We start from the raw sequence: 17,208 nt of genomic DNA, 5'->3' as shown, positions 1-17,208 counted from the left end.
CCTACATCTATTTGTACATTATGAAACATCGTAACTAACTGTCATATAAAAATAGAACCCCAGTGTAAGTGATGGTGGGACTATGGCTGGCTGGGGTTTGCTGGTTGATTCACCAGCTTTTGGAGCATACAGTGGTTCTCCCAAGCACAAGTCTAGATCAAAGAGGTTTTATCCCAACACAAAAACACCCAACCCATAAAGCTGTAAGAATCAACACAATCCCTGTATTCCTTGCTTAAGCTAAACAGACTGATTTATTATTTTCCTGTCACCAACTGTTTATATCTCAGGTTTGAGCTAATTATTCATCCATTTCTGAAAGTAAGGAAGAACATATAAAAAGAAGAGCAGTTTTCCAACATGTGCAGGTCACTCCATTTACTCACCAATCCTTTCTCTTTCAACCCTTCCAGAGTCTGAACACATGAAGAGTGCAAGAATCCTGGGTTAAGTGGCAGAACTTCTTGAATAATTACAAAAAATGAACCCTACATACATAAATCACTTTTAAAGAATTAAAAGAAAATCATAAAAGAAAACACATTAAAGAACTTACAGCACAAGACAGAGCACCACAGGCGAAGCCAATCCCCAGAAACTGAGTTTCCAGCTTATATTTTAATTAAGAAAACATTCACATATATGTCAATGTGAAAGAAAACATTCCAAAATTTAGTATCTTACATATTCCACATCTAGTTTGCTAGTATGCAATAGCATTATTATTACTTATTTAGCCTATTCCCTACTGCCTCACAAAGGCAAAACTGACCTTGGAACTGAAAAGCTTGCATGATATGCAGAACATACTCTACACATTTCTCCATTAGCGTACAAATGTGTTTCCACATTATCACCAGATAATGTGATCATCTGGTAACATCAGATAATTCCATATCAGAGCATCTCCATGAATGTATGAATGAAGCTTTTTTATGCCACCAGTCATATTCCACAAAATTGGTGTCCATACATACATTTGACAGCATGGATATGCTCCTCCTTCCTCCTCTAGTCCCATATTCCTTTGTGTCCTTTTCAAGAAAATAAAAAAATAATTAAAAAAAAGGTTCAACCACCGAGTGAAAAATGTCCACAGGCATCTTACATTGATTTATTAAAAAAAAAGCCCCATCCAGACAGCTTCTTCTTTTGGAGAACAGCTTTACATTCCTGAGAGTAACTATTGGAACAAGACTCTGTCTCAACGTTCCAGGACTTGTCAGACATTGTAATCAGGGGACTTTCCCTGGGGTTGTCGCAGTCGGATTTGTAAGGTAGAAAAAGCTCCCACAGTCACATGGAAGAAGAGCTGCCACAGGTTGCGCAGTTCATACAGGTACATGTTACACAGGCAGATCAACCCAAAAGTCAGGAAGGATTTGGCATTCCTCCAGCCTGTGTAGTACACAAACAGGTAACACTGTCAGGAAATAAGAAACAAATCAGGTTACCTCATGGAAAATAACGTCTGCTGAAGAAACACTACTTGGTCACTGAAAAGTTACAGAACAAACCAGAGAAAAGTCCAAAACAAACCTATAAACACGTTATCAATTCAGCAGTCATAGAAGGGTGAAGAGTACCTGATATCAATACAAGGTTACATTTTGCTTGCATTAAACCTCTCTGAAAACAATTCTCTCATAATAATTAACTACAACCTGCAATGAGTGGCCCATGACAAAAAGAAAGTGGATGTCCCTGGCAATCTCTGGTCAAAATACACTCTGTTGTACTCAAGCAGTGGAGAAGGAACAAGAGCCACTGTTAAGTCTTTTTCAGGAAAGCAATGGAAGGACAGGGACAGTACCAGGGTCCCCCAGCTCAGCACAAGGCAATCCCCCAGACACCTCCCAGTGTCCAGGCACAGTGCTGCTGAGGGTTAACTGGCAGGTGCAGAGGCCCACACCCACTGCCCTGCTTCAGCTGCCATGACTGATCCCATTTGGAGAGAAACACAACTACTCCACTGCAGTTCTACCACATGTTAGGGTCTGTTCTGCACACTGTAGTGTACACAGTGTCAGGACTGGCCACAGTTCCTTGTTCAGCTTTCTTCCTACTGTAACTGGAAATCTGCTCAAGTCTCTTGCCTCAGTTTTTATCTCCGAAAGGACAGAGTTTTTACCCAGACAGTTTCATTTCTTCTGTTGCTGGAACTACTCCCTTAACTGCTACAAAATTTAAAAAAAACAAAAAAAATCCTTTGCCCCTTTCCTGGATTCAAGTTATGTCTGCTGAAGAAAGTTTTTGCTGAGCTTTAAGGTAGATAACAACAGTATTTAAGCTTACTTTCTATTCCAAATCTGTTCCCAGTGGATTTATAACCATGGGCACACAGATTTAACAGCATCCATCATCAGATTATCTAAGTGCCATTTCTGTTCTTCCTGGGCATTTGCCATGTTTTATCAGTCAAAAAAACTCTACTTAATTTTCTTTTCATTTTTCATGTTCCTCAAAAAAGGGCAACTGAACAATGCAATTTATTGAGGCTACTTTATATTCTGTTTGAACTCAACCACTTTGTTATAAAGCAAGCATTTCCACTGCAAATCTGGCTGAGATCTACAAAGTTACTTTTAGTTTCTGGATATCTAAATATTGTCAGAGAGGTGAGTACTGGCATTATCACTAAGATTTTCATGCCCTTCCTCCAAAGCAAAGTAAAACTAGAGATGAATAATCTGCACGTTTCAGAATCTAGACACAATTGTTCTGAACCCGCTTGGCCATTCTGAGCAGAGTAAATGCAATCTACTTGTGCTGACAGTTTCACAAATCATATCTAAAAGAGCAATTAGTTGGCACTAGTATCTCAGCAATGAGAATTCAGATCATTTCCTAGTGTTGTCGCTTCCACTGACAATGTAAGAACAAGTGTGACTGCTTCCAAGATGAAAATATGCGTCAGGATATGCTTCATCAAAATGATTAATAAAGGTTTGAAAAAACAAATACTACAGTAGTTTAAAAATGTTACTGTAACATGATGTCGAATGATCGTGAATTTTACAGAGGAACTGTTTTAAGTGAATCCTGAAGCGTATCTTTTGTTAGTCTAGGTCTGAACTACTGGATTTGCCCCTTACAGAAAAGATGAAAAGGCCAAAAAAACCAGTCAAAAGGCCAAAACACTGCAGTTTTCACAGCTTACTATAACAACTGCTGTTAGGAAACTCCTGAGGGGTGTTTTTCTTCTACTAAAGGGAAATGTTATCATGGCAATTACTGAGCATGCTTTTATGGAGAAAGCTCCTCTGTGCTACTTCAGAGAAGATTTTGATTTTTTTTTTTTTTTTAATAAATGTTTGGAGATGACTGAAGGCTCAGCTCCTGATGCTTTGCACTTCTGGTACAACTGAGACAGTTGTTACTTTTTCTTCTTTATAAAACACTAGAAACTATGAAACAACACTAGACATGTCAGTGAGCCTAAAACATCACATGCCATGTAAGTCCTATTCTTTTGCCTGCACACCTGGGCTACAAACATATTTTGGAAACCAGAGACACACTGCTGTATTGCTATTAACTGAACAAGACAATACAGCATGATGGGACGTCAGAATACCTTGCTATGAATTATACAGGAAAGTCAAATTCAGAGGCAGAAATGGAAAATCGACAGACATGAAAAGCAGCAAGGGGAAGTATCAGGCAGGAGCAGGAAAACATAGCAAAAAGTGGCCACAAGCTTTGAAAAGGAAGGAGATGCACATTAAGGCAAAAAGTAAGGAAAATTCTGGGGTGTAGTGCTTAGGTTTTATTGTATTTACTTCAAATCTGCCCAAAGGGAAGAAGCAATAAGATATTTATTCAGATGTTTATGTCTATTTGAACTATGAAACTCTTACTTCAAGAAAAAAACATAACCTCCACTGCTTGTGACTTTACAAGATAATTGTCTTAATTGTTTTAATCATCCCACTGGAGAAAAAATGCCAGCAAACAGAAGCTCTTTGTATCAAGCTACTACCACGTGATAGTTTATGATTAATGAAATAAAACAGAGCAGAAATTATTTTTTATAATCACCCAATTCAAGTATCTGTGACATTTAAGAAAACAGGATGACATTTATGTATGACTGGATAATGTTTCTAAACTCTAGTGAATTATGCAAACAGAAAAACACACCTGGTACAAACAGGCTGCCGTTCCAAGAAAAAATGCAATAACATAGCTGAAATCTTCACCTTCATTCTGTGAGAATAAAACAAAAAGCCATGTTTTACAGTGTTCTAGTGAAATACCAGGCATTTACAGTAAGAAAGTTATGAATTGTTACATGTTAAAATAGTTTCACATAGAGATTTATAATAATTCCTTTACCACATTAAACAAAGAATTAGGACCAGTCAGTGCTTACTTACATCTGTGAAAAAATCATCAGGATCTGCAGTCTGACCAAAATGTTTGTTCACAACAAACAACTAATGCCAAGATTTTCAAAAGCTTTTAAGAAGTCTAGCTCTAACACTCAATACTCACCTTCTTCAGATGCCTTTGAAAATTCAAGTCTAAACACTGGTAAGCAGCTTTAATAGCAACTTTGTAAAATTGTGCCTTCCTAAAGCTTCACAAAATGGAAACGAGGTAACAGGAAAAGTACCAAACTGGCCACTAGGGTGGAGTAAAACTCTATGTACAGAATAACAAAGGCAGCTCTGTGCTCATGCACAGGAATTTATCAGAGTGACTTGGAAAATAAGGTTTTCTTGAAGGAAAGATGGAAAAATTTACTTGAAGTGACATTTTTCTATGACGTGTTTAGAAAACAAAACAAAACCTTTAACTTATTCAAACAGGTTGTTGTAGTTCCTACAGACCTCAGCAGACTAAATCTACATGCTCAGTGACTATTCTAACTGCACTTCTAACAAACAACTGCAACCACCAAAACTTTCCTAGGAAAACAATGGGTACTCATGCAAATGTTCTTCCTTGAGAGCAAATATCACTTTGGGAAGATGGTGGTCCATTCATAAGGACAACTTGTGTCTGCTGAGCATATGTTCAGTGTGAAGCATTTCCATCTACAGTACTGACTAGGAAAAACTTTGCACATCTGCACACAAAAATTACATACACAATGCAGTAACTTCTGCACAGTGTGTAAGTCTTTGCTTCAGTGCTACTGCAGATTTGGTGCAGCACAGTTACAGAATTTTACTAACACACAAATAAAAATACTGATTATAAAGCAAACTAATTCAGAGAGATGCTTTTGAATGACTTCTCAGAACACGTTCCATTAATCGTGTTTTGGATTACTTCTCCCTAAACCTTGTGGATTTTTCCATAATAAAGTAAATTAAGAGAAATTTTAATGGATTTTTAGTGTGCCTCATTTGTCAGAAATGAAAATTATCTTCCATCTGTACTGCAATCTATTACCTCCAGATGCAATAACGTAGAGAATAAAATTAACTGGATGTCCTGCCCTCACTTAAATAGATTAATCTAACATTGGCATTGCTTTTAAAAACATCAACTGCAGAAAGGTAACAAAATAAGTTTTAGCAACATCACACTAACTGACAGAAATCAGTTCAGTACTATTTATACTACAGCATACTTTAAACACATTCCTATTCATAAACTGAGAGAATTGTGCATACCACAGGAAAACCTAACTAGGGATAAAGTAGAGATTTAGGTTCACTTGGTCTTTCTTTAAAAAACAAATCAAAGATAACTCAAAAAGAAGGACCTAGCATAGAATTTTTTAATTAACTCTGTTCATCTGTCCACTAGTCTTGACAGAATGCTGAGACCTCAGCAGTACTGCTTATTAAATCTTTACATGTATCAATACCATGTAAGACAACTGGAATACAGGTATGCTTTACCTTATTTCCCTAAAAAAAAATCCATTACATATCAAAAATATTGCAGTTGGCTGGTGAAAGCTCTAGAGACCTAGGCTTATGAGGGGCAGCTGAGGAAACTGGAGCTGTTAAGTGTGGACAAGAGGAGGTTCAGGAGAGAACTTGCAGCTTTGTTGGGGGTGTGGGTGGGGGTGTTTGTGGTACAAGGGGTAAGATGAGAGGAAATGGCCTCACGTTGCACCAGGGGAAAAATTTCTTCACTGAAAGGGCTGTCAAGCTGCCTAGGGAAGTGGTTGAGTCACCACCCCTGAAGGAATTTAAAAGCCTTGTAGATGTGGCACTTTGGAACATGGTTTAGTGAACTTGGCAGTGCTGGGTTATGGTTGGACTCAGATCTTTTCCAATCCAAATGACTCTATGACTCTATAAAGCCCAGATATGTTTGAATAAAAAGACAACCTATCAGCCAAGCAAGAGGATTAACATTTTCTTTCAGAAAACTTCCATAAGGTTTTTAATTTCTATGTCTATCACCGCAACAACAGAGCCATTAAATGGTAGGGATTCTTTTTTTTTTTTGTGGCAACACACATGCACTTTCTGTGCATGACCGGAAGTACTACCAGCATATTCACCTGAATTGCTTGAAAGCATAAACCATTATTAGTGACGTAGCACTTGTGAGAATACAACCAGCACAAGAAATGGAATAGAAAGAAACTGAAAGACTACAGGGAGGATCATTGCAGAGATTTTACAGAAAAAAAAAAGGGGTTTGAGGATGTTGTTTGGTGAGGGGGGTGTTGGAGGACATGAGGTGAGTTTGGAAATCACTTGACAATTTTCTGACATTGATCCTTTCAGCACACAATGAGAAATAAGCATCCTACTTAAGGTTTATTAAATACAAACAAAAAACTCCAAAAGTTCTCTAAAAAGCTATTTTAAAAAACCTGTTTAAAGATTCCCGCTCTGTGGACTTTTCAAAAAAACTGCCCAGATTTTCAAAGCTGTTCATCATTTCACTCAAGTGCTTTTAAATAGCATCTATAGAAATTACACGCCTCATACCCTGGCATAAATTTAGAAAACAGAACATTATGTTCACATCCTCACTGCTACCAAGGTACCAGGGAAGGATTTGGCCACCCACCTTCCACTGCTGTTGAAACTCACAGCCCCAGTGAATGAGGCAGCACACTCAAGGAGGATGCACAGATCACAAACAATACAGGTTTCATAATAGAGCCTGACCTCACAAACAGTACTTCTGAAATAAAACTGGTACAACTTAGTTCATACATCATCTTCTAAAATGATATTGTGATTGCTATGATGCATAACTTTTAAATTCATAAGCATTTACAATACCTGGAGAAGACTTTCTATGGCATGGAAGCCACGGATTAAATTCAAAGCTCCACATAACAGACTAAGCACAAATGAGACGATCCCTGGCAGAGTCACAGGTTCCAGACGCTGATGAGGGGCTGCAAAACAGAGCATAGAAAGGTATCAAAGGTCAAAGCAATGCCTTTAGAAATTCAGTAAAATAATAATCTCATTTTTCAGTGGCTTCCAGCTCAAGAGGTCACTGAAACAAACCACAAAATGTAATTTTCTTTTTTCTAAAAAGACAAAGCATTGTAAATATCTCAGCACAAAGTTTAGCAAAAAGTGAATTTTCCTCCAGTTCACATATAGAATTGTCTTGTTATATTTAATCTTTATCTCAATATGTTCCATTTATTCAGTATAGTACTGATGGCTGCTCAGGAAATCAATAGTAAAAGATGCACTTGCTAGTGAAATCTACCCATAATTAGTAAGCAGCTAATAAGTCACGCACTTAAGAGCTTCTCTCACAACTTCCCTTTTCTTTAGCACTAATGCATTAGTGAGATCTTGAGGCTGATTTAGCATGTTTGCTGAACAGAATGCTGAGGCAAAGATCTCACAGTCCCCTTCCTTATAAACACAGTGAGTGCTACCAAGGACACACATAAAGAGACAGCTCTGAAACTCAGCTGGGATCTATATTACAATCTTATATGGACCTTCCAGATTGTGCTTAGCCTCTTAAAACACATTAAAATTAAAACACTCTTTTTTTCCATGCACACCCACTCTCTCAAGCCTATCTAGGGTCACAAGTATGTAACAGTTATGTATGTTCCTCATTACTGTCCCTTTCCATAATGAATAACTGAAAGCAAATGTGAAAAAACAATGCAGAACTCTTAACAGTCTGGGCAACATTGGGAAAACAATGGGACTACTGAGCTGTACTGAAATCATTCTGTTCAAATCAACCAAGTGTAAAGATGTGAACAATGAGGTTAATCAACTGTAACATTAATAGAGAGAGGGGTGTCAATCCCAGTTGTTTGTATTGCACAAATTCAGGAAAAAGGTTTTTCAAACACTTTATGAAGTTACAGAACCTAAAAAAAAAACCCAACAAAAGCTACTTCACATTGATAAGCAGGCAGGGCTCTCTAATTATGAGTGTACAATAACACAAAAATAAAATACAGGATGAGTTCAGTTAATTCATTTGTGCTGAATTTAACAGTGTATAATTAGTTGGGTTTTTTTTTAAATAAAAGCATAACCCATGTTTAACTTTGAAAGCTCACTGCTCTTCTAACTGTAGGGCACATTACTCCCAGCAATCACTCAGTTAAGGTTTGATATGCTAGATATGCTATTTGCAGACCAAACCATTCTTTTTCAATGATTCCCAACTGGTTGTTTTGGCTTTTTTTAAACCATCTCATCTGGAGTGGCAAAAAGCTGAGGGTGTATGACTGTTTTTAGCCAAAACTAATTCAATTCCATTAACTGGTGGATAAAATTAGTTCACTGCTCTCTACTCACAGTTCCCCAGAAAATGTCCTTTTCCCCATATATTGGGTAATTTTAAATTGTGTGCTAAAACAGCATTTAGAACACCTCTTTGAGAACCAAAGGGGAAAAAGTAAAGAGTCTGGTCAGCTAAATCAAGACAGGCTATGAAGGTTCATAAAATACTAACCTCTCTAACTAAAGTATAAAAACAAATGAAAAAAAATGTGAAGGACATTGTGTACTATTACTAATGTCATTGAACTCTCCAGGGCTTAACAAATTTTAGTGTTACAATCAAAGCAACAAGAGTCATTTACACACAAAAGCATGAAGGCAAAACCAAAAGAATGGAGAAGGAATGTCGGAGAAGGCAGGGTAAAGGGCAATTGACTTTGAACTGGTATATCCATCCATCTTAGAAACATGGTAAGTGCCACATCAAAAATGCTCAATTCAGATAAAGCACAGATTCTGAATTTAATGTTGACATTTAAGTAAAAATTCAGGTAATTTACATGATGTGACAAACCGCACTACTTGTGAAGATGTTTATTTAAAACTAAAATGTTAAAAAAAAAACCCAAACTAAAACCAAATGCATCGAGTATACCATCAGGCAAAAAATAACTTCAATTTGACAGCTGTTCCTTCACTGAAAAAAAGCTCAGAAAATAGTAAATTTATCCTAACCTGAAACATCATACATCAGCATGCTGTGACCCTATTTCTAGTGCCTACCAACACCCACATGTACCTTTGAAGCAAGATTCTATCCATAATCTGCACACTTTATGCTTCCCACGTGCAGAATTACCCCCATTTCTCACCGCGCTGCACAATTCTCTGAGGGAAAAGGGCTGCTACCTGCAAGTACTCTGCTAACAGAGGAGGCCTGGACACTTCACCCTGGCTACACATCCAGTTACAGTGTGAGCAAGTAAGAGCCACTGCTTCCCCACCACAGCCCAAACTAATGCCTCCAACTCTGCCATTCTGCGTAACAAAATAAGACTTGCATCCACCTAACTTCCCACCTCTGTATGCTCTCCAACTTCATTTAACACAGTTCACTTATAGCAAGTCCTACTTTTTAACAGTACAGCATATTCAGGAAATTCCACTAGGCAAAACCTATCTTTTTGCGAGAATCTGTCCTTAGAGCAAAGGAGAAATTGGGAAGTCCAGCCAACTGAGTGGGCAGCAAACATCCAGAGAAAGTTCTTTTCAAGGGTAGAGAGAAGTGCTGAATGTAAAGAACTACAAAACTAGTAGCAGACTTGCTAAAAAAGACACTGTTATTCAATAGCATCTAAAATGTGAAGAGCTGAAGGAGCAACGTGCCAACCTCTCAAAATGTACAGCCCTTTGATGCAGAGTTTCTACAGCAACTCAAGGAAGGAAGTGGAAAACTGAACAGAGATCTATGGAATTCAGAGGAAGAAGAATGTTAAAAGCAACTGAAAGAGAAACAGAAGAAAATCGACATGGAAAGAGGACAACAGAACTGCTTCTGTAAGAAGTTGTGGAGAAGTAAGTAAAAATAATGAGATGACCTGCCAATTATTGTTGAATCTTCTTTTTTAGTAAAAAGGGAAATGTTCCCTATGTATTTTAATTTAGGCCTATATTACCTTCCAACACTTTTACTCAAAAAAGTGATAAAAACTACATCTCCCACTACATGGACAACTTTTAAAAAACAGCCAATTTTGACACAGACTGAGTGCTCTCATGCTTATTGCCTTTTCTTTTCCCAGCTGCAAGTTCAAATCTAGACAATTTTCAGAGTTAACCAGCTGCCATTTGTGCCACCATAACCTTTTCCACAAAGCAGGATTACACTGGAACATTAAGAGTAAACAAAAATATAAGAACCAAAAGTGGCCAAAGAGCAGTATCACAGCATTATATACTTTAAAAAGAGCCCACACATGTAAAAAGATGACAAAGGGATGTACAGTGCTTAAACAATTTAAACACCTGGAATTCTCAGAATCGGGGCCCCAGAGTACACCCAGGGCACCCTACTGATTTTGTTTGGTTTTCATCTTCTGTAGAAAGCAGTTTTCAATCTTCTAGAGTAATCCTTATGAGTAAGTACATAATAAGGATAATATACTGGCAAAGAGATCCTATTAATATATACATATACACAAACTGCACAAAATCTCATTTATTACAACATTGTACAAGATGTTTAGATTTACTATTGCAATTCTATGATTTATGATTGCACCCTGACACTGTAAAGTGAACAGCATCAGTGTATGCCTCTGCAGGAAAATTTATAGACAGAGGTACTTTGGGGAAAAAAAGGGAAGTATATTAACGAATTAAAATCAACACTTCTTTCCATACTATTTATGATTTTGCTTCTCTAAACTTGGAAGACTGAAATCAGATGATGTCAGATTCACATGTGGAGTCCATGTATTAGTGCAAGGATTTGGCTATTTGTTTCTGTCCTGATGGGAAACATCTGAAGGTGGGCCTCAAATCGATTCAGAAGATTCACTTAACAGCACAAACATTTACCCCAGCTCAACCCCACAATTCCACATTTACCTCCTACATGAAATAAATTGAAGTTTAAAAATATTAATGGCTACTTAAATGAATTTGGCAATTTTATACAAAATTGCAATTCTTAACATCATGCACAAGGCGCTCATTCTAGAGAGTGCATCTTTTAGCCAGCACAGCTCTTTGGATTTTCACCATTGCAGAGGCTTCCTATAGAGCTGCTTCTCCCTCCAGCTGCTCTGACTCCTGACACTGCTCTCAGCTTATGTCAACATTGAGTCTTACTGGGCAGAAATAATAAAAATCATCAGAAATCTTAAAAGGTCAGAAAAAGAAAGATCATCTTCTTGTTAAGTGCTCATCTTCATTTCCAGGGTTTTTTTTCTTCAATAAAGCAGTCCATTGAACAGAGCCATTTCTCCCTCTTGGGAAGAAGTGCCTTGGGAAGGCAAGCGTTTGGAGCAGGGGACAAAACAGACATCCAAGCTGAAATACACTTAAGGGCATACCAGCTTAATGTCTTAGAAACATGAAAAAAAGCTTTTTTTTAATGAAAAGAAAGTTAACTTGGCTGCACCTGTCTCATTTAGGATATAAAAACAGAAGTCTGAAACTTACCTGCAGATATCTTCCCAGTACCCTTATACTCCCCCACAGATACATGTGAAAAGCCATTGGCTGAACCAAGTTCTGACACAGAAATTTGATACGGTGGTCTCAGTTTGATTTCGGTCTGCATGTCAGCAAGATTCATCTTTGTTGACAAAGAACGTGTGTTGTTATATCTCTGTTTGGTCCTCTGAATGAAATTATCTGCAAAATTTAAAATAAAAGGTGTGAGTTTATAGACTTTGTTAGTTACATAATCCAAAACCATGAAGATTTGCAGTTCACAAACTAAAATATACTGTTTGAAATGTTCATATTTATCTTGGATTTTTAACACTATTTCTATTTTGTGCCTAACACATCATGGGTTATTTAATTCTGCAGTTAAAAAAAAAAAACCTAAGCTCTAAAAATCTAATTACATAATTAACTGTGAATAAACTCATGACTTTGCACTGCATAAGACAATGCATTTCTAATACAAATGATTTACTGCACCTATTCTAGCTTTTCTGTTAGTTTAGTAAATATCCTTATGAAAAAATTATGTTGTGGCAGAAAAAGAGTGTTCATCGAAATCTTCACAAAGAGGACAACAATGTTATACAGAAATTGTCAATAACTGACTGACTGAATTATAGACAGGAATTAACCAACTGAAGTATCTTCCCCCATGTTTTTAGAACTGCAGTTCTTTTTGCTCTAATGTGGTTTATAAGAATTACAGTGATTTTATAAGTTTTTTAAGTAAGTAAGTCAAGTTTTATAAGTAAGTTTTATAAGATTATAGTAATTTCTAATACGTAGTGTTAAAACAGTATAAATGAATGGAATTTGTAACAGTTGTTATCTGGTATATATGAGATACAATGACATATATGAGTTGCTTTAGAATGAGTCTGAAGATGAAATGCTTCATTACATCGTAAGAAAAACAAATATTTTTCCCTTTCATGTACTGAACAAAAGGTAGCATAGCTAAGAGCTAAGAAACTGTAATCTTTTACTTGAGAAACTTATGAAGCTCAAAGACTCAACAGGTTAAGTCAAACAACTCCTAGTACTATTAAGTAGAAGATGAACTCCAGAGTTGGTCACACAAGGCTTAAACCAAAACCTACTGGAATGAATAGAATTAAGTTTGGATAAAACTCTAGTAGCCTAATTAAATCCCCCCAGAAATATTTCTTTACTGATTATAACAGGAGTTAAATCAGATTCTAAATCCACCTGAAACAGAGCTATAAACTGCTTTGGACATTTTTGTTTTGGGCACATTAAGTTGCATCTATTTAAATAGTCATTTGTCTTAGTATGAGAATGAAGGGGAAAAAAGTCAGATCCTTACCAAACTCTATAAAACAGTATGGTCTGATAGCAGTATTTGTCTTCATCATATTGTAGGTAGTGATGAACTCCTTCTGAAGCTCATCCAGGAAGCAGAAAGCCAGGACACTAGGATAATTTTCAGTGCACAACATCATATAGCTTACTCCCAGAGAACTTATAAAGCTAAAATTAGGAAAACATTCAAAATTTCAGATTTAAATCCAGTGAATTAACTGCTTGTCTAGTCTGATCTCATCTTCTGTAATCAGCAAAACAAAAATTTATCTGGGGTGGCAAAGGAGTAACTGTTTACTGAAAAGTCCAACAGTATTCTAGAAGAAAAACAACTTATTTTAGGCAATATTTTACTTGAGCACCACATTGTACAATCACATGAGAAGCTGTATTACACATATATGTGTATGTATATACATGTGTGTGTGTACACATACACACACACACGTGAAACAGGAAATAACAAAGCTTTTAGGATCATGCAGGTGGGTACACTTCCCACCACTGTAACTTCTACATGATTACTAGGAGTTAATATGAAATTACTCACCTCACTTAAAATATCTAAATTAGAATCAGAATTTAGGCCAGCTAAAGTGCAAGTGAACTATAAACAATAAAGATTTTCTTCTGAATATCTAATCCAAACCCACTCTTTCAGTGTAAAGTCACTCTTTCTATGATGTTGTCCTATGACTTTGTGCCCTTGTAAAGGAACTTCCATGAAAGTTTGAGTAGGTTCAAATCTTTCTCCAATCTCTCAGTTTTAAATTTCTAATACATAAATAGTGCCAAGAATTAATCTTAGTTTGATTAAGCCTTTCTAATGTGAACTGTTAACTTTTTAACTTACAGACAGACACAAACCAGGATGTTGCAAATACAAGAGAAGCCTTACTTTATATTATACTGTCCAGTTTTCAGAGTACATCTATCAGGAAGCTGAGAAAGTTTTTTTGAGAGCATTTTAAAATATTTTCTACACTCTTGCATTCCTGTGCTCTGGTCATAATCAGTCGATGCAGACAGTGGGAGTCCATCCCTCACACGGACCACAGAGGCAGACAAAATCATAGACATTGCCAACAGAGTTAACGACAACCTGCAACAAAACACAAATCAGGTGGAGTGAGAATTAAGGTAAAAGCAGAAACAATAGTCAGCTGTGATGAATCAAACTTCTTAAGCTGTCTACTGGGTCCAGGCTTCAACTGGGGCACAGTGAGGATTTTTAACTGTAACTCAGACTAGAGACTTAACTGAACAGGACCTATTAATCTACACGAGCCACAAAGCAGCTCTTCAAACCTTACATTAAAGAAAAACATTGAAAAGTTTAGCAAGACAAGTATTAAAAGAAAGATTACTTATCTGCTAAGCATCAGTACACAAATTTGTTCTCCTACAAGTGGGCGAACTGCTAGAATTTATACGAAGCCAAAAGAAAACAGTTCCTCAGCTCTTAACACTGCTCTGAAGACTCCTACCATATACTACACCTATCACTTCAGACACTATGAAAAAATATTTCTGCCTCCCTCAGATGATGCTACTCAAGTTCCATACAGTCACAAACTGCAAAAGGAAACAGATTTCTGGATACAGCTGAAATATGCTTTTGTGTGTGATACTGACATGTTTACAGCACCTTTCAAACTATGACGTTAAGGGTGCTTTACAAGCTTGAGCAGCTGAAGGACTGTATTCTCACAAGTCAGAAATCCAAATATTCCCAAAATAAACACTGCCTCTTCACAAAAGAGAAGAAATAATTAATTCTTTTGCTTGAACTCTCAACTTCTCTGTTTCCCACTCCCCAAAGGCCATATATTAATCAGGATACTTAATGAATAATCAACAACATTCAGGTTTCTCAAGGTTATTTGTTCCTCAGAGAGAGAGAGGCATACAATAATGTAAGCACTGAAAATGTGTTGTCATTTTCAGTTTAATAAATTCAGCTTCATCAGCAGTCAAACTTCAACCTCCTTTGAGATGCATCACATTAGCTGAATAAATTCCAAATTAATGCCCTTGTATTTTACTTGTACAGCACATCAGACTTCCCCCAAAGCCATAAAGGCCACTGTTGACAGCAGTCTGCTCAATACCTTGGGGCTTTTATCAGGTGCCCTTGTTATTTCAGCACTTCACTAAAGAATTCCCTCCTGAACAAAGTGCTTCCATCAGCTGGACACAAAAACTGAAAACAACCCCAATTCCACGGCTTCCTCTAGATCAGCTTACTGGAATGAAGCATTCAAGAAACTAAACACACAGTTCTAAAAACTTTTACCTATCTCTGAATTCATGCATGTGTTCCCAGAAGGACAATTCACACGGACCCATTTTCTTAACTATGCCGCTAACCATATAAACAAGGCAGCAGCTCAAGAGCACAACAAAATTGCAGAGGAGCTTTAAACTGTAATGGTTCTCTGACAATAACCATCTCTACCACTTGGGACTCAATCCTGACAGGGACTTTTGGGAGCTGTATCAATATAAACACAAGAGCAATGATGTGATAGCAAAGTTTAAATACCCCTTCATTAACTTACTTGCACAAAATGTAATTTCATGGATCTGCATTTCCTCTGATGAAACAAATAACTTTGTTAGCACCTAACATGAAGAAAGGAATGTAGCTCCATGTCCTGTTTCAGGAAAAGGCAGTGAGTAGGACTGCTCTGCAGTAGAAACCCAGAAACCTGTAGCCAGCTCTCAGCAGAAAAGATAGTATTCTGTTCACTTTTTAAATTATCTCGACGGTTAAAGTTCATGTTGAGCTATCTGATGAGATAAGAACAAACAAAAAAAGTTAATAAATATATTTACTGGCTAACACATTCCTCAGCTCTTCTTGTGAGGGCACACATATTGTAAAGGCGTGAACATAGCCAAGGGAGGTTACTCAAAAGATACTCAAAGAAAAAGAAAACTAGAATAACAGATATATTACAATGTTTCTGTGTTCTTTAAGTGAAGTTCCGGAAGTCCCATCACTTGAGCATTTAAAATGGGAAAGCATGTTATCTGTCTGCACAGTACAGGAGTAACTCAGGTTTACACAACCTTTGAGTCTGAATCCCATCATTCACCTCATACACTATGTTTAATTAATTTATAACCTCCTCTGACTAGAGCACTTCAGGAACACAACACAGGATAACCACAGCTGTATTTCCAAAGCATTAAGATTTTCAATGCTCAATCTCATCATAGCTGCTTTGCCCCTACAACTAAGGATAAAGAACATAAATACCACCAACAAGAGCATGTACACACAAACAACAGACAAATCACATGATAAAGACATTTTTAGAGGTATTCTTTCAACTTTTATGTCTATTCTGTACGTAAATAAGTATCTGCATAAATCTTGAACAAAACTTTCTTCGAGACTCCGACTTATATTCAGAGAAATACACACTCTTTAACAGAAGATAACCGTCTACTGAAACCTGCCAATTTTCTTAATATACTACAAAATCATGCAAGGTAGAAATCGTGTTGAGCTGAGGATCTTAACACCAGTCAAGTTTTGTTACCATCATCTTAAAAACCCGCCCAGTGAAAATATGAATTTCTTCCTCAGAAAAGCTATCCGAAAGCTATCTAAAAACCAAAGCCAATAAAAGAAAATTACTTTGGTTGGAAGATCATACATATGTCAAGAGATGTATAATACCCATACTGCAACAGAACATTCAGCCTTACCTGAAAATGTATTCACAAAGAAAAAAAGTTTATTAAATCTACTTTACCCAGCTATCAAAACAAAATAGCTTTATACAAGGAGCCAAGTGGTAAATCTGATATACACTTACATATTTAGAGATTGAAGAAAGAACATTAAAGATAAGGTAGTGCTTTTAGAGCTACCTCTAAATGTCTTTTTTAAACATCTATTCAAAGTTGCATGAAGTAATTCACCAAATCATTACAAATTCCATACATTTTCCTCCAAAAATTCTATACTCCTCAACCACCTGAAGATGACAAAAGAATGCATTTCCACTACAAATGGTATATAAATCTATTA

At 36.7% G+C, this 17,208-nt stretch overlaps 1 protein-coding gene across 2 annotated transcripts in view; it reads right to left on the bottom strand.

Annotated features, from left to right (window-relative positions):
- Positions 1–580: 580 nt before the first annotated feature.
- SEC22A (SEC22 homolog A, vesicle trafficking protein) overlaps positions 581–17,208 on the bottom strand; it is an 18,456-nt gene continuing 1,828 nt past the window's right edge. The window contains exons 2-8 of one of the 2 annotated variants that reach the window (XM_085066960.1): positions 15,789–15,956; positions 14,062–14,265; positions 13,168–13,331; positions 11,829–12,023; positions 7,209–7,327; positions 4,144–4,209; positions 581–1,423 (exon numbers count right to left, since the gene is read on the bottom strand). In XM_085066960.1, coding sequence (XP_084923086.1) covers positions 1,223–1,423; positions 4,144–4,209; positions 7,209–7,327; positions 11,829–12,023; positions 13,168–13,331; positions 14,062–14,265; positions 15,789–15,946 — 1,107 coding nt within the window. In that variant the 5' untranslated portion in view covers positions 15,947–15,956 and the 3' untranslated portion in view covers positions 581–1,222. Of the gene's footprint in view, positions 1,424–4,143; positions 4,210–7,208; positions 7,328–11,828; positions 12,024–13,167; positions 13,332–14,061; positions 14,266–15,724; positions 15,957–17,208 lie in introns of those variants that run through there. The other variant, XM_085066959.1, reaches the window with a different exon arrangement.

Source organism: Lichenostomus cassidix, chromosome 7 (genome assembly GCF_008360975.1).
Source record: "Lichenostomus cassidix isolate B80296 chromosome 7, HeHo_3.0, whole genome shotgun sequence".
Classification (NCBI taxonomy): Eukaryota; Metazoa; Chordata; class Aves; order Passeriformes; family Meliphagidae; genus Lichenostomus; species Lichenostomus cassidix.
The sequence above is the reverse complement of the archived record's forward strand: the minus strand, read 5'-3'. Positions and strand labels throughout refer to the sequence as shown.